At 36.5% G+C, this 26,103-nt stretch overlaps 1 protein-coding gene across 1 annotated transcript; it reads left to right on the top strand.

Moving 5' to 3' along the window:
- Window positions 1-2,137: 2,137 nt before the first annotated feature.
- LOC128243825 (procathepsin L-like) lies at window positions 2,138-15,305 on the top strand. Its single transcript, XM_052961791.1, has 10 exons — window positions 2,138-2,207; window positions 2,875-2,930; window positions 3,836-3,904; window positions 4,333-4,438; window positions 6,040-6,186; window positions 8,359-8,479; window positions 8,730-8,842; window positions 10,184-10,328; window positions 13,952-14,081; window positions 15,187-15,305. Exons 1-10 carry the CDS (start codon window positions 2,187-2,189, stop codon window positions 15,284-15,286), a joined length of 1,008 nt encoding a protein of 335 aa, XP_052817751.1. The 5' UTR covers window positions 2,138-2,186; the 3' UTR covers window positions 15,287-15,305.
- The last annotated feature ends 10,798 nt before the right edge of the window (window positions 15,306-26,103 follow it).

The raw sequence follows: 26,103 nt of genomic DNA, 5'->3' as shown, positions 1-26,103 counted from the left end.
CAGATATGTCGACCAACTTGAGAATGAAAAACGAATTCTTAAAAATTCAAGTTAGAGTAGCACTAGTTTTTTTTTACGGTTGTATAAGTATTATTTGAGATGTTATAGAAAGTGTATTATATTGTTAAAAGTATATTTGCACTTAAGATACTTCGCTAAGTATTTTCTATCGTTTTATGTTATTGCCGAATGTGTTTGTATTGCCCTTTTCTCTAAATGGCCCCTATTAAATTAATGGTAACTCGCACCCGGCGCAGTAAAATGTACTGTTAACATATGTGTAATGCAATTGTAATAACCTCCTGCCTAATTCATTTGACTGACCATATAAAACAACAAAATTTCAAAGGTCTATATACAGGAATGATTATGCTGGATCTTCAAAAGGCGTTTGATACCGTTGATCACAAAATTCTATGTCAGAAGTTAAAAGAAATTGGTGTGGAATAAATTGAGTGGTTTCAATCATATTTATCTGGACGTAAACAAGTTGTCAATGTAAATAATACAACGTCTGAATTCATGAACATCTTTTGTGGCGTTCCTCAAGGAAGCATACTTGGGCCGTTGCTGTTTTTATGCTATGTCAATGATATGAGTATAAGCATAAGTGAAAAATGTAAATTAATATTATATGCAGATGATAGTGCTATCCTTTTCTCACACAAAGATCCGTCTGTTATTAGTAATGTACTCGGCAAGGAACTTGAAAACTGTAGTGAGTGGTTAGTTGACAACAAACTGTCTTTGCATCTTGGAAAAACAGAATGTATTTGATTTGGGTCTAAAAGGAAACTAACAATAGTTGATAGCTTCAATGTAAACTGCAATGGTCATATAATAAAAGCTAAACAATCTGTTAAATATCTTGGAAGTACACTGGACAATGATCTCGGTGCTGCATCTATTGTTAACAATATTGTCAGTAAAGTTAATTCTATGTTAAAAATTTTATATAGACAAAATCGTTTTTTAGATATGAATCTAAAAAGATTGTTATGTAACTCCTTAATACAATGTCATTTTGACTATGCATCGACTTCTTGGTACAGTGGTATATCTAAACAATTCAAGAATAGATTACAGGTCACTCAGAACAAAGTTGTCAGATTTATTTATGGCTATGATTGAAGAACTTCCCTGAAAGCCTTGGCTTTCAGTGATATTGGATGGCTTAATATAGAAACTAGGATAAAGCAACCATGTACATAAAATCGTTAATAGCAAATGCCCATCATACTTACATGAACATTTTAGTCTCATCCACACATTCTTACAACACAAGACATAGTGCTGGAAATAAATTTCAAAGTGCCACAGTTTTATATCAAATACTTTCTTTTATCATGCAATCCAGGACTGGAACAGTCTTCTAATAAACTTAAAAAAAAAATGAAAAATAAGAATTCTTTTAAAAAAGAAGTGAAATCACATCTCATTGTTGGTATGAAATGTGCAGAAATGGAAGATTTCCTATTTTATTTATTGTTATTCATTTAATCTTGCATATCAGTTCTAAGATTTTTGTCATATTATGCTTACGTGTCATATGGTTTTAACAGTCGGTTGCATTATAACTGTAAACTGTAAAAGAAGTTCGACAACAAACAAGTGTTTGGGTAAATATCTTCAAACCAGTGATATAAGACTGCTGACAAAAGATCAGATCGCTGAATTTCATATTTCCGTTCGAAAATTAATGTTTTATGGCTTAAACCGTTTCTAACGGTTTAAGAAAAATGCATAAAACATCAATTTTAGAACTTGAATATAAAAATCTGCGATCTCATTATTTGTCAGTAGTCTTATATCACTGCTTTGCAGATATTTACGCAAAAATAAAAAAGTTGTCAAAACGGTAAATCTGTGAGAGTACAGCTTTAAGACCTAGATAATCTGCTAGTGGTTTTCAAAATCAAATTTTAGACAACTAAAAAAGTTAAAGATGGTTAGTATGTACTCACACATATAATACCATTTAGATATCATATGATTGGATGTACAGGTACTCATTTCCTTGTCAAAATATGAAGAGATAAACTGTATCATGTGAACTAAGCTGATTAAGTGTCAAGTATATGATTGTACTATTTATTCATTTGTTATCATCTTACTTAACATCGTAACACTGTTAATATAATTTTAAACTAAGAGTAACTGCAACTTAATAAGCACTTTGGATCAAAATGTTGTTATTATTATTGAAGGTATGTTTTATTGGTAATAGTAGGAATCTTTTGTTTTTATACTGTTACCGACATCAAGGGACCGTAAGTGTATGAATATATGTTTGTATTTAAATATTATTAATTACGGCAATAGAATAAAATGTTAACTTCACGGAATTAAGCCATTGACGTCAACTCTACTTCCGGTCGCTTATGTGCTTATGCGTTGTTTAGGGGAATACGTCACATCTCGTTACACCTGAGTTTGTTAACACCAATGTCAAATACTGATGATTTAGATTAAAGTGACACTCTTCTTCAAAATCAATACATATACATGTATAAAAAACAAGTTTTGAGTGATAAACCTTTAAGTAATTAATAAATAATGCATTTATGAAACATATTTATTAATGATAACAAGATTGAAACTGTGAATTTAATAGCTGAAAACGCTTTTTTTAAAATGACTGTTGAGTGCTAAAAGATTTACTGCGATCTACTATCATCTCATATATAGGTAGAAATACCGTGTTTTCGGCACATTTCTTTCAAGTTGAACTCGGTATCATTAGTAAGAACCATTGGTTTTGTTATTTATTCATCCTTTTTGACACATTAAAACAATTGTATGAATTGTGGAAAATCTTATTTGGGAGTAAGAGTGCATCTTTAAACAAAACTTATTCGGTGTTTTCCATTTCAGAGTTTTGTTTGGTGTTTAATTCTGCCAGCCTTGGTTACCAGTGTAAATGACGATAGGTACATTTTATTTATATTTGAAATTCCTTCATTTCTATTATTTTTAATTGTTCCAGGATGGTCTTTTTGTAAGTTTTACCAAAACAACGTGAATGCTCCGCTAAACTACCTTGTAAAGAATACTAAATTAAAATATAACAATTATAGATCGTTGCCGCGCAGTGCCTCTACTATTACATAATGACAATATTAGTGTTTGGCGAAAAGTGGCTCTACACTAGCCTATTTTCAACCTACTAGATAAAAACAATTGACGACTAAATTTAAATTTGGGGATCGTTTATGTCAGAAGCTTTGTAGACGATTTAAAGCCTAGGTCTCTGTTTTTGGCCTTCGTATTAGTTTAAAAAGGTTCGAATCCTGAGGCCGGCGCATTACATATTTTAGTTTTCTTTTTATCATTATATTTTGTTTTTAAATCGATTTCATTTTAAAACCTACTGCACTAAGATTTTAAGATTTTTTAAAATATATTTTATTACAAAACAACAGCTGGTTGGCCTTTATAAGATAACTGCATTAATCTATCAACTTTACAATACAAGAAGTGGTTCCTAGGTTTACAAATGCAATGGAGCCTGGTAGTGTTTAAAGTCGCAGCATTTGTCTGCATTTGTTGAAATCCTGCCGCCGTGCGCAATATTTATTTTTAGTTTGTTTATTTTATTTTTTCCATTATATTTATTAAATTAATTTGATTTTTAAACCCGTCACATTGAGATAAGTTATTTTGTCAAAATCTCATAAGTTTATACATCAAAACTACAGCTGGTTATTTTTCAAAAATAACTGCATATAGTCACCATTGTAAACCGTAGGTATAATTTAGTATAAATTTGCAGTATTTCATCAATATATGTACGTCTAGTAAATCCTTAATATTCAGTGATTATTCTTTTTTACAGCGATTCATTTTTGGAGTATTTAAAAACGTACGGGAAATCCTACACGACAGCAAACGAGTTCAACAAGAGGTGACATTCTTTTTAAAAGTTAATTCACATTAATTCACTAAAAGACGTTGCTTTATGCCTTTAAATCTTAATCTTTAAAAATGTCCTTGATAGGCTACTCCTCTTTTAAGGGAATTGTGGCGGGGCCCTTGGATAGGGGGAAACATTATTTTGGCAAAGAGGGGAACTATACTGACATGATTTATATAATTTGTTTTCAAACCTATGTACATATTATGAATGGCACTATAATGCTACAATTGTTTTTTCCCAAAAAGGGCCTCAAAACACTGTTACTTATCCTTAACGTTGCTATTAAACTATTCAACATTTTTTTTTTAATTTCCAAAATGTTTATTTCCGATTGACCATATGGCATTTCAATTTCGTGAATGTTAGAAGAATTGAATTATATTTAAACGTAATGTGTATATATTTCTAAAAAAAAGGTTTTCAATATGGCAAGAGACGGTCTCTCGGGTAGAGCGGCACAACGCCGATGCTTCTAAGGGTTTACATTCCTACACGATGGCTGTCAACCAGTTTTCTGATATGGTACAGTTTTGTTTAACTAGGGCATAGCTGTGTACTATGAAGTCTTAAATTATGTGTGCTAACATTATAGTTGAGTGTTGTTTTTGTATGAGCTAACTGTGAAGACGTTGTGTTGTCCTATTTATATAATATTAAAGCATGCTTGTTGTCCGTGTAATCCCTCTTATATATTAGATAACAGTATAGACCAGTGTTGTCAATGTAGTCCTACTTATATAGGATAACAGTATATACGTGTATTGTCCATGTAGTCCTTCTTTTATAGGATGTCATTATAAACGTATGTGTTCCATGTAGTCATTCTTATATAACATAACATTATAGACGTGTGTTTTCCATGAAGTCTTTCTTATATAACATAACATTATAGACGTGTGTTTTCCATGAAGTCTTTCTTATATAACATAACATTATAGACGTGTGTTTTCCATGAAGTCTTTCTTATATAACATTATAGACGTGTGTTTTCCATGAAGTCTTTCTTATATAACATAACATTATAGACGTGTGTTTTCCATGAAGTCTTTCTTATATAACATAACATTATAGACGTGTGTTTTCCATGAAGTCTTTCTTATATAACATAACATTATAGACGTGTGTTTTCCATGAAGTCTTTCTTATATAACATAACATTATAGACGTGTGTTTTCCATGAAGTCATTCTTATATAGGATAACATTATAGACGTGTGTTTTCCATGAAGTCTTTCTTATATAACATAACATTATAGACGTGTGTTTTCCATGAAGTCTTTCTTATATAGGATAACATTATAGACGTGTGTTTTCCATGAAGTCTTTCTTATATAGGATAACATTATAGACGTGTGTTTTCCATGAAGTCTTTCTTATATAACATAACATTATAGACATGTGTTTTCCATGAAGTCTTTCTTATGTAACATAACAATACAGACGTGTGTTTTCCATGAAGTCTTTCTTATATAACATAACATTATAGACGTGTGTTTTCCATGAGGTCTTTCTTATATAACATAACAATATAGACGTGTGTTTTCCATGAAGTCTTTCTTATATAACATAACATTATAGACGTGTGTTTTCCATGAAGTCTTTCTTATATAACATAACATTATAGAAGTATGTTTTCCATGAGGTCTTTCTTATATAACATAACATTATAGACGTGTGTTTTCCATGAAGTCTTTCTTATATAACATAACATTATAGACGTGTGTTTTCCATGAAGTCTTTCTTATATAAGATAACATTATAGACGTGTGTTTTCCATGAAGTCTTTCTTATATAACATAACATTATAGACGTGTGTTTTCCATGAAGTCTTTCTTATATAACATAACATTATAGACGTGTGTTTTCCATGAAGTCTTTCTTATATAACATAACATTATAGACGTGTGTTTTCCATGAAGTCTTTCTTATATAGGATAACATTATAGACGTGTGTTTTCCATGAAGTCTTTCTTATATAACATAACAATTTTTCATTTAGTCCTTCTTATAGCGTGTGGCATTTCTTAAACATCTTGTTAACCTGTTTGTGTAATTTGACAAGAAAAACATTACTTTGATAAAGAGAATTGCTTAAACAAGACATAAACTGTACATATTCTACAGACTTACGAGGAGTATCGAGCAAACATGTTTGGCTTCAAGTCGGATCCTGATCACGTTCGTAACACCCTTTACCAAAGCAGTCTAAGCGAGCTACCTGCTGCAGTGGATTGGAAAGCCAAGGGTTATGTTACTGAAGTAGGCAACCAGGTAAGTGTCCCGTCAAGGGTTATGTTACTGAAGTAGGCAACCAGGTAAGTGTCCCGTCAAGGGATATGTTACTGAAGTAGGCAACCAGGTAAGTGTCCCGTCAAGGGTTATGTTACTGAAGTAGGCAACCAGGTAAGTGTCCCGTCAAGGGTTATGTTACTGAAGTAGGCAAACAAAGTAAGTGTCCCGTTAAGGGATATGTTACTGAAGTAGGCAACCAAGTAAGTGCCGTGTCAATGGTAATGTTACTGAAGTAGGCAACCAAGTAAGTGCCGTGTCAATGGTTATGTTACTGAAGTAGGCAACCAAGTAAGTGCCGTGTCAATGGTTATGTTACTGAAGTAGGCAACCAAGTAAGTGTCCCGTCAACGGTTATGTTACTGAAGTAGGCAAACAAAGTAAGTGTCCCGTTAAGGGATATGTCTCTGATATAAGCAACCAAGTAAGTGCCGTGTCAAGAGATATGTTACTGAAGTAGGCAACCAAGTAAGTGTCCCGTCAAGATATATGTTACTGAAGTAGGCAACCAAGTAAGTGTCCCGTCAAGATATATGTCATTGAAGTAGGCAACCAAGTAAGTGCCGTGTCAAGAGATATATGACTGAAGTAGGCAACCAAGTAAGTGTCCCGTCAAGATATATGTTACTGAAGTAGGCAACAAAGTAAGTGCCGTGTCAAGGGATATGTTACTGAAGTAGGCAACCAAGTAAGTGCCGTGTCAAGGGATATGTTACTGAAGTAGGCAAACACGTAAGTGACCCGTCAAGGGATATGTTACTGAAGTAGGCAACAAAGTAAGTGCCGTGTCAAGGGATATGTTACTGAAGTAGGCAACCAAGTAAGTGCCGTGTCAATGGTTATGTTACTGAAGTAGGCAACCAAGTAAGTGCCGTGTCAAGGGACATGTTACTGAAGTAGGCAACCAAGTAAGTGCCGTGTCAAGGGACATGTTACTGAAGTAGGCAACCAAGTAAGTGCCGTGTCAAGGGACATGTTACTGAAGTAGGCAACCAAGTAATTGCCGTGTCAAGGGACATGTTACTGAAGTAGGCAACCAAGTAAGTGCCGTGTCAAGAGATATATGACTGAAGTAGGCAACCAAGTAAGTGCCGTGTCAAGGGATATGTTACTGAAGTAGGCAACCAAGTAAGTGCCGTGTCAAGGGATATGTTACTGAAGTAGGCAACCAAGTAAGTGCCGTGTCAAGGGATATGTTACTGAAGTAGGCAAACACGTAAGTGTCCCGTCAAGGGATATGTTACTGAAGTAGGCAACCAAGTAAGTGCCGTGTCAAGGGATATGTTACTGAAGTAGGCAACCAAGTAAGTGCCGTGTCAAGGGATATGTCACTGAAGTAGGCAACCAAGTAAGTGCCGTGTCAAGAGATATATGACTGAAGTAGGCAACCAAGTAAGTGTCCCGTCAAGAGATATGTTACTGAAGTAGGCAACCAAGTAAGTGCCGTGTCAAGAGATATATGACTGAAGTAGGCAACCAAGTAAGTGCCGTGTCAAGAGATATATGACTGAAGTAGGCAATTAAGTAAGTGTCCCGTCAAGATATATGTTACTGAAGTAGGCAACCAAGTAAGTGCCGTGTCAAGGGATATGTTACTGAAGTAGGCAAACACGTAAGTGACCCGTCAAGGGATATGTTACTGAAGTAGGCAACCAAGTAAGTGCCGTGTCAAGGGATATATGACTGAAGTTAATAAGCAACCAAGTAAGTGTTCCGTCAAGAGATATGTCAATGAAGTTAATATGCAACCAAGTAAGTGTTCCGTCAAGAGATATGTCACTGAAGTTAATAGGCAACCAAGATAGTGCCGTATCAAAGAATATGTCATTTAAGTAGGCAACCAAGTAAGTACTGTGTCAAGCGATACATCACTGAAGTAGGCAACCAAAATAGGTACTGAGTTGTTGATATTACAGGACTGATGTTCGTGTTTGTTGCAATGCGTAAACCTCACGATTGGTGAATGTTTGGTACTTAAAGTTAACATCGTTGTCAACATCATAGATATGAAGTTTTGAATATGTACTGGAAATTTAATGGATACACATGTATTATACGAACACAATTTGGACAACCCTTTCAACTGCACTTCAGTGGGCCGCCGTTTGCATTCAAAAATAAGAAGAGTGCAGTGTTATATTATTTTTACGCCAGGGTCAGTGTGGCAGTTGTTGGGCATTTACTGCGACAGGTGCTCTAGAGGGTCAACACAAGAAGAAAACTGGCATACTGGTGGACTTGTCCGAGCAGGACCTGATGGATTGCACCAAAAAAGGTTTCAGAACGAGGTTACTTAGTCACGTGGTTAAATGCAAACTGACCCATACCGTCGTAATCACTTTACATTTAGCTATACAGTTTATTAGCAACAACTTCTTCGAACAAACAATTATTACGTTTCAGTTTAATAAAAAAATGTGTAATTGGTGATTTAGACGGCTTGGCTTCTAAAAGTAGACTTACTTGTAGATCCCCAAATCAACAATTTAAATCGACATCAACTACTAGCAATACTCACTTTGCAGGAGGAAACTACGGGTGTGAAGGCGGTTTTATGGACCGAGCGTTTGAGGATGTCAAGGAAAAAGGCGGGATTGATACAGAGCAGTCCTACCCGTACAACCAGACCAACCCCGGGGTAATCTGGCTGACCCTTATGTTCTATTACGATCATTTGTAGATAGTCTGAGTACTTAATATTGTACATAAAAAGTATTTATTTAACGTTATTCTTTTTTTTGTTCAAGGTGATGCTGGTTCCAATTAGCAGTGTGTGTATACCACGTCATAAATGCTACGTCGGAAGGCAATATATTTCTTCGAATGAAGACTTTAAACAAAGATAACTTCACTATTTCTTCACCATTTTAAACGAAACATAGCTTACGGTGCCCCGCCTTTGGTCTTTTATCAGAGTTTGATTAAGAGTTTAGTTTCTTAAAACACTTCGACAAACTTTTTCACAATACGGCCGTCTGACGGAGTACTGTCAAAACATTATTTTGGAAATAGGTTTGTCGAAGTGTTTGATGAAACTAATCACCTTATCAAACTTCGGTAATAAAACGAAGGCGGTGCTCTTTAAACGGCATAAAATGCCCTTTAACGAAGGCGGGGCTCTTTAAGCGGCATAGAATGCCCTTTGTTTTATTTAAAATGGTGTTGTAAAAGAAAAGCTATCTTATCTGATTTAAGTCTTTAGTTTAAGCCTAATAAGTAATGTTGCTTTCCGACGTGGCATATAATTATGACGTAATTTATCACGTGGTACACACACACTTAATTAGGCTTAGATATTTAATTTTGTATTCATTGATATATTTTGGGTGTGAGGTTTTGTGCAAAAACTAGCTCCAAGACACTCGTGTTCCCGTGAGCATGTGTTTCACAGACCTTTCTTTTAAAACCATTTGGATGCGTGTGTGGTACCGTCAGCTTGTGGTGTTTTAACGATCTCTCATTCAGTATCGTTTGTACACTTACCGTGTGTCACTAAACAGGGTTTATACCCTGTTCCACTCAAGGAGTTTGCCACTGTAGTCTTAACTGTAGTGTCATTATTATATTCATTATCAAGAATGTATGTAGAATTTACAAATTGAAACCTTACATGGTAATATTGGCACAGTACGGTTTTATTGACCGCTCCAATTTATAAAACAATTAAATGCATGGATGTCATGGCTATTCGTTAAAATCGTGGCCGTAATGGACGGCAAAATTCCTTTAGCAGGAAAGTATGTTGCTGCTGTAAAAGATATGGTTGAACAAGATGGACAATGTACAATTTAACATATTGCTGAAGAGAGCTAAAATTTCAGCCTTGCATCGTTCTAGAAAATCCATCAAATTGAAGTCATGTGATTCCCACTCTGATAAAACGGTAGAAAGAAAAACAACAATATATTGAATAATGATAAAAATAATTAAAACAGTTACATAATGTTATCCTGCACATATATCATGTTATATTTAACAGACGCAAAAGTGTCGATACACCGTTGCTAACCGCGGGGCGACGTGTACGGGCTATGTGGACCTGCCGAAGGGCAACGAGACGGCACTACAGCAGGCGCTAGCTGAGATCGGTCCCATATCAGTGGCCATCGACGCCAGTCATGTAGGTAGGGTCAGGTCATGATAATGCATCCTGAAAACGTCACAACCGGAACAAAATAAACACGTGTTTTCTTTTTAAAACGAGCGTAAAACTTATAAAGGATAATTGTTTGCTTCATTGTAAGATCGTATTATAGTTCACCAAGTGAGCACTTGTACGTCAATAAAAAAACAGACAATAAAAAAATACTCACCAGAACGTGCTTGATCGCAAATAACAGCAACGGAAATCATCCATGACCCGGAGCAGCTTTAAGTACACTACGTTAAATAAAAAAGAGTGAAATCTGAAAATGTGCCCGGTTGGTTATCAGACAACTTAAAAACCCTTAAATGGCCAAAGTCAAATGCTTCTTTTAACAAAATCACCAAAATATACTCGTGACTACATATTCTTGACATAAGTAAGGCAATCGGGGTTGGTGGCATACATTAAGTCCCCACCCTTATTTAAAATCAATACATACATATGTATAAAGACATGAATTTTAAGTGATAACTACTTACTAATTAATTCATTAATGGAAAATATTAATTACTGATTACAAGATTATAACCGTGTATTTAATAGCTGAAAACGCAAAAATATTAAATGATTGGTGAGTGCTAAAAGATTTACTGTGATATACTATCGTCTCATAAGGTGAAAACACCGTGTTTTCAGCATCTTTCTTTCCAATTAAACAATTTGTCATTCATATGACCCATTGTTTTATACATTTATTCATCCTGTTTAAACAACTGTATTAATTGTGGTAAATCTTGTTTGGGAGTAAGAGTGCATCTATAATTAATGTCATTATGGGGACAGATAATTACTATTACTTAAATGATAAAAACATATAACTGTTTATCAAGATGTAAATTCCATGAAAGTCTAAAAACAGCAAATCTCTTCCAAGATAAGAAGGTTAAAACGTTTCTACCAATTAATGGAATGAATATAAAGAACAACTGCAACTTCTTCAGAAGTCCTTATTTCGACTCCATCATTCGTGTCAAACTGCTAATGGGTTCTTGGTAAAAAGGTGTTGACATTGGTAAATGTAATGCTTCCGAATTTTAAAGCATTTGATCTTGTTAATAACGATTTTCCATGAATTTCCAGGAATTTCCATGAATTTACCCTTAACATTTCTTAGACTTTTGCTTATGAAAAAGAACTATTTAATCTGAGTCAAATGGCAAGACCATCTCTCGTTCTATTATGTTACCTGTGGTGTGCCACAAGGAACCACGTTGGGCCCGTTTTTATACATTAAATACATACATGCTATTGGTTCTTGTCTTCATTATTTTTCAATTGAAACAATTCATCGTCGTATACGACCGGTAGTTACATAACATATTTACAATCACAAGTGCAAACTGATGTTACTTTAAATATTTTATATTTTACAACGATTGTGAATGAAGCTATGATAGCTTAAACTAAGTCACTCTCGTTGGGACGATGTTGCGCGAGAGTGTAGTCTTGTGTTGTGGGGGAAACCGGAGTACCCGGAGAAAACTCACTTGTCCGGCTTGGTGAGCACTTACCAAACTCACATGTGCCCAGGTCGGGAATCGAACCCGGGTCGTCTTGGTGAGAAACGAGTGCGCTAGCCTCTGTGCTTACCGGACAACCATACAATACAAATACATTACTGATGTTGACGCCGTGGTTGCCTGGTGAGAGGCGAACAACAGGAGCATTCAACCCCAAAAGTCAAAACGCACGGTACTCGGGTCTTCAAATAAATGAAATCATTTAGATAAACTACATTCTAAATTTAATTTACAAGACCAAGTTATGTTGTCACTTCTCACAAAAATAAATAGTTTCTGAACAAAGGAAAGGAGACGACCATATTTCAAACACAAATATGCTATCAAAAATGGATAACTGTTGTGTTATATAGTTTTAGTTTTTAGTTTATTTCCAAATACATCTAGACAAAAATGCATAATATAATTACGAAACATGTTTCTAAACATAGTCAAGGTCCAATACATTTATATAAGCAACTGATCAACATTATAAATATATCAAATCATGCGACCAAATGATATATCATCAATAAACCTACATTTAAGCGTGAAGTAGTTAATGTTAACAAATAAAATTACCCGTAATACAATAAATATCTTTCTCTTAGTTCCATTGCCTTATACACATAAATGGCAAGGTTTCTATTTACAGTTACATTTTGCGATTTAAATAATTTAATAAATTTAGGTATATTCGGTGCAGTATAATAATATGTTTTCAGGTATTGCTTTCTTAGTTCTTTATACAGTTGACATTCAAGAATAAAATGAAATTCGTCTTCAAGTAAATTACATGCAAGACATTTTCTATCACAGTGTGGTATTGCTTCTGGTTTGTGCCATCTACCGGTCTCTATTTCTAATCTATGTACAGATACTCTTATTCTAGTTAATGCAGTCCTATATTTTACTATATTAACATTTGACAAATAAGATTGAAGTTTAAAATCTGCAAACAATATGTATGATCTAACTCTAGTAGAATTATTTAACTCGGATATCCACGTTTGTATAAATATATAAGTTATTCGTTGTTTGACTGTAGACATAAATAAGTTAACATCTCCAACACCTTGGCACATCCAAACATGATTAAAGCCTAAGGTTTGGAGTAAATGTCTCACCAAAAAAGCCCATGATTTAAAATTTGGAGTATCATATAAATCACAATACATTTGATCATAGACTATCCTAACGTATCTAATAGTCTCCATTTGAATAATTTTCATCCAATATCGTATTACACTTGTACAACGTTTAGCTAACAATGTTGTTCTACCAAGCTCTCCATATACAAAATTGTTTTGAATCTGTGTTCTAACACATAATAAATCCTTACAAAAACTCAAGTGTACTCTTTCTAATTGTATACTATTTTGTAGTCCCCATACTTCCGAACCATAGCTTAATATTGGAAAAATGAGTTTATCAAACAGGTCTAATCTGTGCTTTATTGACAGAGTAGGATATTTAGTTAAACAACTGTTTAGTTTAAAAATCGCTTTAAGAGCCTGTCCTGATAAAGTATCAAACGTGGTAGAAAATGACCCTCCAGGTGTAAAAACAATACCCAGATAAGTAAATTTATTCACTATTTCCAACTCCTGACCATTATATAAAAATCTTAAATTTCTTCTCAGTCTTCCTCCTTTTTTAAAAATCAAAACTTTTGTTTTCACAGAAACTTAACTTCCATCTATCACAATAAGCTTCTAATAATACTAACCCTTTCTGTAGTCCTACCTCTGACTCAGAAAAAAATAACAATATCATCAGCATACAATAACAAGAACAACTTAAGAACACCCATATCAACGCCACTAAAATCATTTGTAATCAAGTATTCTTCAATATCATTAAAATACATGGAAAATAAGAAAGGAGGTAACGATTCCCCTTGTATACTATATATAGTCCGTTTATGGAAACCTGTCCGTGTGTTAGGCACTGCCCGTTTGTACAGGCACGACTCGTTAGTGAGTCCTGCGTAATTCTATCTTACAATGAACCAATCATAAGTTTTATCATATAGATATATGCAAACTAGCGAGATTATAGCGTAATTACTATCCAGTATGTTTTATACACTAATCTCCAGGTTTCCAGACATACAAGACAGGCGTGTATGACGACCCTCAGTGTAGCCCTGACAGAATAGATCACAGCCTGTTGGTAGTCGGGTATGGCACTACCAAAGACGGGATACAGTATTACAACTGCAAAAACAGGTGACATATTGAACTGCGTGTGTGCCTTTGTGAAGTGCATGATTGGTGTCTTACAGTTTTACTTCATAAGTGACAACACATCGACAAAGAATAGTATAACCAGGCGCGTAGCTGACTGTACGCAAATACGCAGTTGTGGAATGAAATTTTGAGAGGTTGAAGTTTTTGTCATACAAAAAATTCTGGATTTGAAATAAAAACTGAAGGGGGGTAGGGGATTAAGGTGTTAATATTAGGGATGCAAACGAATATTCGAATATTTGATCAAACGTTTGGTATTCGAATGCCAAAATCGGTATTCGAATATTCGAAAAAAAAGTCTCAATAAGGAGAATAAAAAAAACTTTTGCCTACACACATTAATGTAGTTGTTTATAAAGTTTGTATATCTTGATTTTACAACAACTTGTTCCTTATTGCTAGAGGTGTGAATGTGATGACAATACACTAAACACGCGTCGTAAATCATTTAGGGAAATATCGGCGGTTACTATAAAAAGTCGCCATACTGTTACAATAACTGGATAGGAATCGGCTTTAACACTATTGTGTTGTCTTTGCTGCAAGTTAAGCTATGTAACATTCAAATCGCCGTAATGATATGAATGCCATGCGCTACAATAATGTTGTTACATATATGTGCTTTAAACTGTTTTCCATGTTTCGATACAATGTTTGTGCTTTAAATTGTAAATGAATAGTATAACGTTTTCGGGTAAATTTACTCTATAGATGAGTCCAGTCCACATATGTTTTCGTTTTATTATTTTACTAGTTCCCGGGTTGGTTTGGGGTTTCCATAGTTTTATTTACTTAATATACATCAAGGCATCGATTTTCGTAATCTCAAATTGGCCCTTGCTACGCGCCTGATAAAACAAATCAAAAACGGCTTAGGATGTTTGGATATAAAATTTAACATATGTCGCTGAAGTCAAACACACCTGTTCTGTTCTGTTCAGCAAAACGATGTCCGAAGAAAGAACTGAATACTTAAATATTTGAATGAAATTAGACTAAAAGGTCTTTTTAAAACACGCCCCCCCCCTATCCCCCTCCCTCTCCACCGGATGTTGTATTGTACTGTTTTGTGTTTATTTTCCAGTTGGGGTACGCAGTGGGGTGATCACGGTTACGTGAAAATTGTCAGAAACAAGAATAATCAGTGTGGTGTAGCCTCGACAGCCAGCTACCCTACGATGTAACTCCGTTTCCGTCCTGTAACTTTGGTCGTATATTTTCACGAAGTGCTATAGTTGTTTTGTTTAAAGTCACATGCAATCACTGAATAAAATGACAGTTTTCATTATTTTTTTTAATTATTTTATGGGCATTTCAGAGAGTAACAGAGTTCAATCGGTGCACCCCAGTCATTTTCCTTCGAAAACAACCTCGGATGTATATGGATGATTTACAATGTCATAATTGTTTTCTTTTAGCAACTCTGCAAGTATATCGCGTAGTTAGCAGTAAAGCCTTAGGACTTTACTCTTAGGAATCTTATAGTTTATATACAATTAGACATTTAATTTGAAATCAATTTGAATTAAGAAATAAAAGTAACAAGTTAAAACACTTTAATTAATAAATGTTATTCTTTACGAACTACTTTTTCATCCGATGTTTTCGATGGAAAATTGCCGAGATGTTCCGATTGTTCTTGGATTATTACATGTTCTATATCATATACTAGTGGTGGGTCCGTGGTCTAGTGGTAACACGCATTACTATCAATCCATGGGTCGCAGGTTCAACTCACCGCCGCAACACTAAAAATATTAAAAGAGTGACGTTGAATGTGGGGTCCCGTATGGCCATGCTATACACTGGTGCACGTTAAAGAAACAGGGAAGCTCTAACCAAGGTTACATTCTCCCTGTGCACTATGTTCCAAAAACACTTATATGACTAACGATCTTATCTGAACACTCGCCAAATGTGCAAGGCCGGAGTGTATAGATAAACTAACACCCCACCACAACATATACTAACCATTCCCCACAAGTACACGTAACCGTACTAGCAGTGGTTCACAATCTATCTTTTATTCAAGGCACGACTTCATGAAGGAAACAGATTATTCATCAATAAGCTAGCAGTGCCTAAAATGGTGTGAACATTTTAATTCAAAAGTATAACTGAATACTTTTGAATTAACAATTTCACACCATTCTAAGCACAGCTTGTTGATGAATTAACTGTTTTCATCACATACTATGAACATGCCTATTGGGACCTATATGAAAATAGATCAAGACCACCTGTTTCCAAAACCTGTTATACAGCTGAAAGAGAGGTCAGTGCTGGAGGAGAAAACATGGGGCTACTGTTATAGAGTAATTTGGACTGATACAAGTTTACATTGCAAAGTTGTTTGATAACATTTAAGGGTCATCCTGTCAAGCTGACTGGTTCATTCTATTATAATCAAATTTGAATAATGATAATAATATAAGGAGATTGACATCCTTATAAAGAAACAAACCCTTTACATTATTATTTAAATGTTACCAAAATATTCATATTTATACATTAAGTAAGCAGAAACTGGTACCAACCCAGTGCCGTTCACATTATCTGGTCATTACTGGCAGCCAGTATTAGCCAAATATCGTGATGATTGCTTATAGTGTATAGTGCGCTGCGTTTCAACAGGGGTATAACACAATTTGCTAACGTAAGGTAACCGCTCGTCCTACGTTAGTTAAACGCTCGTCCTACGTTAGGTAAACGCTTGTCCTACTGGACGCATTGCTGCGGTTTACTTAAGTTAGGTAAACGTTCGTCCTACGTTAGATTAATGTTCGTCCTGCGTTAGGTAAACGTTCGTTCTACGTTAGGTAAACGCTTGTCCTACTGGACGCATTGCTGCGGTTTACTTACGTTCGGTAAACGCTCGTCCTACGTTACGTGACCGCTCGTTCTGCGTTAGGTAAACGCTCGTCCTACTGGACGCATTGCTGCGGTTTACTTACGTTAGGTAAACGCTCGTCCTACGTTAGATAAACGCTCGTCCTACGTTAGGTAAACGCTCATCCTGCTGGGCCCATTGCTGCGGTTTGCTTACGTTAGGTAAACGCTCGTCCTACTGGACGCATTGCTGCGGTTTACTTACGTTAGGTAAACGCTCGTCCTACGTTAGATGAACGCTCGTCATACGTTAGGTAAACGCTCGTCCTACTGGGAGCATTGGTGCAGTTTATTTACGTTAGGTAAACGCTCGCCCTACTGGGCGCATTGGTGCAGTTTATTTACGTTAGGTAAACGCTCGCCCTACTGGGCGCATTGGTGCAGTTTATTTACGTTAGGTAAACGCTCGCCCTACTGGGCGCATTGGTGCAGTTTACTTGCGTTAGGTAAACGCTCGCCCTACTAGATCTAAAAGAAAAACTGAAAAAAATTCTATTTTATTGAATTTACCTTGTATATTAACGGCAAAGTTTAAAATCATAAATAAAAATTCTCTGAACAGACAGGTGCGTTAAAGCAAATTAGTTAAAGATAACGAATTCGCATGGTTTATCTGTTTTTTAATAAGTATCGATAATCAGAAGCATTTAACCGCACCAAGTTGTTACGGAGAGCATTGAGATGTGTCGAATACTCATATGTAAGAATATGTCTCTTAGAACAGAATAAAATCTAAGCTCACTATCTGGTTTTGATAGAGTGTGTAGTGTTCTCCTGTTAATGAGTTTTAATACTTTCAATTGATAGATTGAATAATCATTATATGGCTATGAAAAAGCCAATATTTCCCGCATGTAATTAAAAAAGTATAAGGATTTAAAAGATGAGCACTGATTCAGTAATGCATGTTGAGGAGAGTTGCTAAACTAGGAAAACATGTTTTCTTTTCTTTTTCGACCATGGAAATTGTTAAGGGATTTTCCTATGTGATGTTTCTGTCATTGAAAAGTGTTTGGATACAATGGTACACGCCCGTACATCGAATCCCGTATACTCAAGATGTGCGAGTTTTATGAATATACGGGTCCGAACACAACCGTATATTTAACATCCCGTACACTTACCGTACACGTTGGATGTACGGGTTTCAGAACATTCCCGTATAATAAACCATTTTCCGCAGTGGGTGATGATACTGAAGAGTGCAGTACCGGCTTCGATTCACCAAGAAAGGACCATTATTCATCTTCTCAAGTTCTACGGAACTAAGGCCATTCTCTTAGTTTTTCGAAGGAACTTTGTGGATAATTAACGTGCATTGAGAAGTCAGTGTGATGGTCATGATTTATGAATAAACTGATTACCGCTAATGGTATGACTACGGAACTGTCCTGGTAACACATTATACAAGAAAGTAATACCAGCCTAATTAAGAAGCTTTCATGACTGCGAAAGCTTCATTTCCCTTCAATTCAACATCCTGATTTTATAAATAAATTCACTGTCATTCCTTATTACTTAATTAAGAACGGATGCGTAAATTGAGATTTTTTATCAGGTACAACATTTCAAAATGAGCATTTATGTAATGTGATGTGCCCTAAGTACTGATCGAGATGTAGTTCTTGGTACATTTCATTTTTTAATGTTAATGTTCATATGCAACAGTCATAGTCTACACGTTAAAAGTGTATAAAATATCACAACTGATAGGAACATACAAGTACTTCGAGAAAAGAATGCGATCAAAAAAGCAGCAACATGCTATCGCATCCGGACAGTTCCTATAATCTCAGAAATATTTGATAATATGAGAACGTACACTTATTACCCCAATGTACACCGAGCGAGTAAAATTTACCAGAACACACACACACACGCACGCACGCACGCATTCACGCGCACACGCACGCGCACACGCACGCACGCGCGCACCCGCACACACACACACACACACACACACACACACGCACACACACACACACACACACACACGCACAGGCACGCACCCGCACGCGCACGCACACGCACACACATAATAATATTATTAATATAAAAACGTCAAAAAACGGCCGCTAATGGAGGTCATCTTTGTTTGGAAATGCTCGATTACCATAAATTAACATTTTCTGCATATCCCTAGAGGTATTTGCCAAATTGTTTTGGCACAGACTGGAGATGTATATGTAGAAAGAAATCTAAGAAGCACGCTTTGAGGTCACTTATAGATGATGAATGTCTTCCACACTACTGTATCAACTTGAAGCCATAACGAATCGCCGATTAAAGAGTGTGTGTAAAATTAATGAAAGATTGGAACTGACGTAACCGTTGCCTGGGGAGTAATGAAGTATTCCGGAAATTGCCTCAGGTTGCGATCCTAATAAATTTTGAAACAGCTTTTTGTTTCTTTGATTGTATTGGTGTTATACTCAAGGTTTGTCGTGATGCGTAATTAAATCGGACCGGTTTTGTCGTGATGCGTTATCCTATCGGACATGTCTTGTCGTGCTGCGTCATCCTATCGGACATGTTTTGTCATGATGCGTCATACTATCGGACATGTTTTGTCGTGATGCGTTATCCTATCGGACATGTTTTGTCGTGATGTGTCATCCTATCGGACATGTTTTGTCGTGATGCGTCATCCTATCGGACATGTTTTGTCATGATGCGTCATACTATCGGACATGTTTTGTCGTGATGCGTCATCCTATCGGACATGTTTTGTCGTTATGTGTCATCTTATCGGACATGTTTTGTCGTGATGCGTCATCCTATCGGACATGTTTTGTCGTTATGTGTCATCCTATCGGACATGTTTTGTCGTGATGCGTCATCCTATCGGACATGTTTTGTCGTGATGCGTCATACTATCGGACATGTTTTGTCATGATGCGTCATACTATCGGACATGTTTTGTCGTGATATGTCATCCTATCGGACATGTTTTGTCGTGATGCGTCATCCTATCGGACATGTTTTGTCGTGATATGTCATCCTATCGGACATGTTTTGTCGTGATGCGTCATCCTATCGGACATGTTTTGTCATGATGCGTCATACTATCGGACATGTTTTGTCGTGATATGTCATACTATCGGACATGTTTTGTCGTGATGCGTCTTCCTATCGGACATGTTTTGTCGTGATGCGTCATCCTATCGGACATGTTTTGTCGTGATGTGTCATCCTATCGGACATGTTTTGTCGTGATGCGTCATCCTATCGGACATGTTTTGCCGTGATATGTCATCCTATCGGACATGTTTTGTCGTGATGCGTCATCCTATCGGACATGTTTTGTCGTGATGCGTCATCCTATCGGACATGTTTTGTCGTGATGCGTCATACTATCGGACATGTTTTGTCGTGATGCGTCATCCTATCGGACATGTTTTGTCGTGATGCGTCATCCTATCGGACATGTTTTGTCGTGATATGTCATCCTATCGGACATGTTTTGTCGTGATGCGTCATCCTATCGGACATGTTTTGTCGTGATGCGTCATCCTATCGGACATGTTTTGTCGTGATATGTCATCCTATCGGACATGTTTTGTCGTGATGCGTCATCCTATAGGACATGTTTTGTCGTGATATGTCATCCTATCGGACATGTTTTGTCATGATGCGTCATCCTATCGGACATGTTTTGTCGTGATATGTCATCCTATCGGACATGTTTTGTCGTGATGCGTCATCCTATCGGACATGTTTTGTCGTGATATGTCATCCTATCGGACATGTTTTGTCGTGATGCGTCATCCTATAGGACATGTTTTGTCGTGATGCGTCATACTATCGGACATGTTTTGTCGTGATATGTCATACTATCGGACATGTTTTGTCATGATGCGTCAAACTATCGGACATGTTTTGTCGTGATATGTCATACTATCGGACATGTTTTGTCATGATGCGTCATCCTATCGGACATGTTTTGTCGTGATATGTCATACTATAGGACATGTTTTGTCGTGATGCGTCATACTATCGGACATGTTTTGTCGTGATATGTCATACTATCGGACATGTTTTGTCGTGATATGTCATACTATCGGACATGTTTTGTCGTGATGCGTCTTCCTATCGGACATGTTTTGTCGTGATATGTCATACTATCGGACATGTTTTGTCATGATGCGTCATCCTATCGGACATGTTTTGTCGTGATGCGTCATACTATCGGACATGTTTTGTCGTGATATGTCATACTATCGGACATGTTTTGTCGTGATATGTCATACTATCGGACATGTTTTGTCGTGATGCGTCTTCCTATCGGACATGTTTTGTCGTGATATGTCATACTATCGGACATGTTTTGTCGTGATATGTCATCCTATCGGACATGTTTTGTCGTGATGCGTCTTCCTATCGGACATGTTTTGTCGTGATGCGTCTTCCTATCGGACATGTTTTGTCGTGATGCGTCATACTATCGGACATGTTTTGTCGTGATATGTCATACTATCGGACATGTTTTGTCGTGATATGTCATACTATCGGACATGTTTTGTCGTGATGCGTCATACTATCGGACATGTTTTGTCGTGATATGTCATACTATCGGACATGTTTTGTCGTGATATGTCATACTATCGGACATGTTTTGTCGTGATATGTCATACTATCGGACATGTTTTGTCGTGATGCGTCATACTATCGGACATGTTTTGTCGTGATGCGTCATACTATCGGACATGTTTTGTCGTGATATGTCATACTATCGGACATGTTTTGTCGTGATATGTCATACTATCGGACATGTTTTGTCGTGATGCGTCTCCCTATCGGACATGTTTTGTCGTGATATGTCATACTATCGGACATGTTTTGTCATGATGCGTCATCCTATCGGACATGTTTTGTCGTGATGCGTCATACTATCGGACATGTTTTGTCGTGATATGTCATACTATCGGACATGTTTTGTCGTGATATGTCATACTATCGGACATGTTTTGTCATGATGCGTCATCCTATCGGACATGTTTTGTCGTGATGCGTCTTCCTATCGGACATGTTTTGTCGTGATATGTCATACTATCGGACATGTTTTGTCATGATGCGTCATCCTATCGGACATGTTTTGTCGTGATGCGTCATACTATAGGACATGTTTTGTCGTGATATGTCATACTATCGGACATGTTTTGTCGTGATATGTCATACTATCGGACATGTTTTGTCATGATGCGTCATACTATCGGACATGTTTTGTCATGATGCGTCATACTATCGGACATGTTTTGTCGTGATATGTCATCCTATCGGACATGTTTTGTCGTGATATGTCATCCTATCGGACATGTTTTGTCGTGATGCGTCATCCTATCGGACATGTTTTGTCGTGATGCGTCATCCTATCGGACATGTTTTGTCGTGATGCGTCATCCTATCGGACATGTTTTGTCGTGATGCGTCATCCTATCGGACATGTTTTGTCGTGATATGTCATCCTATCGGACATGTTTTGTCGTGATATGTCATCCTATCGGACATGTTTTGTCGTGATGCGTCATCCTATCGGACATGTTTTGTCGTGATGCGTCATCCTATCGGACATGTTTTGTCGTGATGCGTCTTCCTATCGGACATGTTTTGTCGTGATGTGTCATCCTATCGGACATGTTTTGTCGTGATGCGTCATACTATCGGACATGTCTTGCAGTGATGCGTCATCCTATCGGACATGTGTTGTCGTAATGCGTTATCATATCGGACATGTCTTGCAGTGATGCGTCATCCTATCGGACATGTGTTGTCGTAATGCGTTATCATATCGGACATATCTTGTCGTGCTGCGTCATCCTATCGGACATGTCTTGTCGTGATGCGTTATCATATCGGACATGTCTTGTCGTGATATGTCATCCTATCGGACATGTCTTGTCGTGATGCGTCATCCTATCGGACATGTTTTGTCGTGATGCGTCATCCTATCGGACATGTTTTGTCGTGATGCGTCTTCCTATCGGACATGTGTTGTCGTAATGCGTTATCATATCGGACATGTCTTGCAGTGATGCGTCTTCCTATCGGACATGTGTTGTCGTAATGCGTTATCATATCGGACATGTCTTGCAGTGATGCGTCTTCCTATCGGACATGTGTTGTCGTAATGCGTTATCATATCGGACATGTCTTGCAGTGATGCGTCATCCTATCGGACATGTCTTGTTGTGATATGTCATCCTATCGGACATGTCTTGTCGTTATGCGTTATCATATCGGACATGTCTTGCAGTGATGCGTCATCCTATCGGACATGTATGTCGTGATGCGTTATCATATCGGACATTTCTTGCAGTGATGCGTCATCCTATCGGACATGCCTTGTCGTGATGCGTCATCCTATCGAACATGTCTTATTGCGATGCGGCATCCTATTGAACATGTCTTATCGTGATGCGGCGTCCTATCGGACATGTCTTATCGTGATGCGGCATCCTATCGGACATGTCTTATCGTGATGCGACATCCTATCGAACATGTCTTATTGTGATGCGGCATCCTATCGGACATGTCTTATTGTGATGCGGCATCCTATCGAACATGTCTTATTGTGATGCGGCATCCTTTCGGACATGTCTTATTGTGATGCGGCATCCTATCGAACATGTCTTATTGTGATGCGGCATCCTTTCGGACATGTCTTATTGTGATGCCGCATCCTATCGAACATGTCTTGTCGTGGTGCGTCATCCTATCGGACATGAAGGAAAACAGTTTTGTATTATTCTTTATATGAAATTCATAATAAATTATCGCTAACCGAGAGCAGTTCGGGCACACATGTCTCTGATATTACACTTGGATATTTGGTCTCGATTGTTATTTTCTATCCTTTGTTATGGATATTTATGGAACCAGTTTTATAAAAAACAGACACGAAAGTGCTTCACGTTTTTAATCGCATGTCTTGAACAAGATGCATTCGTACGCTTATTTGCATGACATGTTTATGAAATATAGCAACATATTTCTAATGAAAGATTAAAAAAAGCAATACTTAATTCATATGAAAGCGAAGTCTTCATTATTTAGTGGCTACAATTTAAATCGTTTGAAAATTCGCACTCCTCAGCTCTGCGATGGGGCGAAAAACTACGGCAAACATATATATATATATATATATATATATATATATATATATATATATATATATATATATATATATATATAACCATCTTTCCTAAGATCTTTCCTTTATAGGAAACGCGTTAGTTTTTAAGGATCAAAGTCGTTGTTTTCAAAATAGCCTCAAAGCGATACACCAACGTAAGAAAGACGTTTTAAATGTTTGAAATTGTTTTAGATTAAAAGGTCTCTCGGATTGTACCTTATGGATTTGATGTCGGGCGTACTAAAGAATGAAATATGTTAAAACGAAACGGTTATTTTGAAGCAAGTATAAACACGATATTGAAGCTCCCCAAAAGAAAAACTTAGTTCAGCGGATTAAACGACGTTATATGCTGTCTATCCTATCCACTCATTAAAGGAATTGATCGTACTAAACCGGAATATCAATTCCGATTACGCTGCCTAGTAAACAGGCCATCTCTTTCCCAGCCAACGCATAAAGTCTGTAAAACTTAAATACCGAAAGCGACATTTTCAACATGTACTCTTAAAGATTAATGAACATGCCACGAAAATGGAACCATAATTATTCTCCGGGATTTAAAAGTGCGAACAATGCCGCTAAACTAAGGAGAAATTATCGTAAACTGAAGAAGTGTTTCCCTAATATGGAATTATATCGGAGTGCATTAGCAGCATAAAGGTCTTATCCAATGGCGTGTGTGTTGCAGGTAGTTGTTCGACTGTGATCTGATGACTTTTTGGCCAAAATTGATCACTTCTTTCACTACGATTGATCAGGATTTCTCGCAGAAATAAAGGAGAAGACGCGTCGACGACTAGGTTTCTGTTGGCGAGGCAAATGAGTCTCTGGGGATTGTTTTTACCGTAGACCAATATAAAATGTCCCTAACCATTGACAGTTCGTAGGTTTCAACGATGCACTCGATTCGTTGAATCTACATACCAAGAACAAGAGACAAAATTCCATTTATTTCCTTTTTACACAAATAATAAGGATTCGTGAACATCAAATTCAGCATTTCTACGGCATATCTACCTTTTACATTTTCAAAGGCTAGACTATCAATGAGATAGAAAGGCGTTTGGAGTTAATAATATGTATGCCCTTATTTTATTAGATTTTTCGTGTAGGAGTTTCCTGTTACTTTTCTTTGATAATACATCGTTTTACTTTAGAAACCTCTGTTTGCATCATAAATTTAATGCCTAAGCAGCTATAAACCAGACTATAGTTTTATAGAAAAGTGTACTCTTTTCACTTGCAAAACAGGTTAAATCCAAAAATCAGTTTATTAAAACCTTAAGAACATAAGGACTCAGCGACAATGCCGACACAAAGCTGACTAGGATAAGTGCATTTTCAAGTAAAACTATTGGAACGGTGGATTAAACTGTGCTTTTAAACATTGTGCTGTGTTGTTTTTCATCAAATGTTTTAAACATTTTATTTGCTTTCTATTAAAGCTTGCTATATTAACGTAAATTTCTCATATTATTGCGTTTTGAATGTTGATGTTGAACGCTTTTTTTGTTTATTGACCGCATAAAAATTGATGTTAAAATGAATATATTTTTTATATATCTTATCTGAAATATTTATCGTTTTATAACTTTTGTTAACGGAAACACATGTAGTAGTTTGTTCTGGTGTACATAGCATTTATAAAAACAAATCGTTGGCCCTCTTTCTTACTATAATGGTGCTGTCGACTCTAAAGACCAGATATACTGAAAATTACACAGTCATGAATCAAGTGTTCACTTGCATTGAGCAGCCAATTAATTGCAATGTGACATTTACTAACAGTTGAAATAAATCAGGGGTTGGCTATACTATTTCAAACGTCCAGATATTTAAGAAGAAAAAAATATGCTACGGTTTCTTTTTCCCCTGACATTAGAATTAAAAAAGAACAATTTTGTAACTGATGTGCAATTGCTGCATACAAAGCTTCTTATACATCAGTAGATATGCGACATTTGTTGCAATAGGATT

This window comes from Mya arenaria, chromosome 8, assembly GCF_026914265.1.
Source record: "Mya arenaria isolate MELC-2E11 chromosome 8, ASM2691426v1".
Lineage (NCBI taxonomy): Eukaryota > Metazoa > Mollusca > Bivalvia > Myida > Myidae > Mya > Mya arenaria.
Note: the sequence above shows the minus strand (reverse complement) of the source record. Positions and strands in the feature narration are given on the sequence as shown.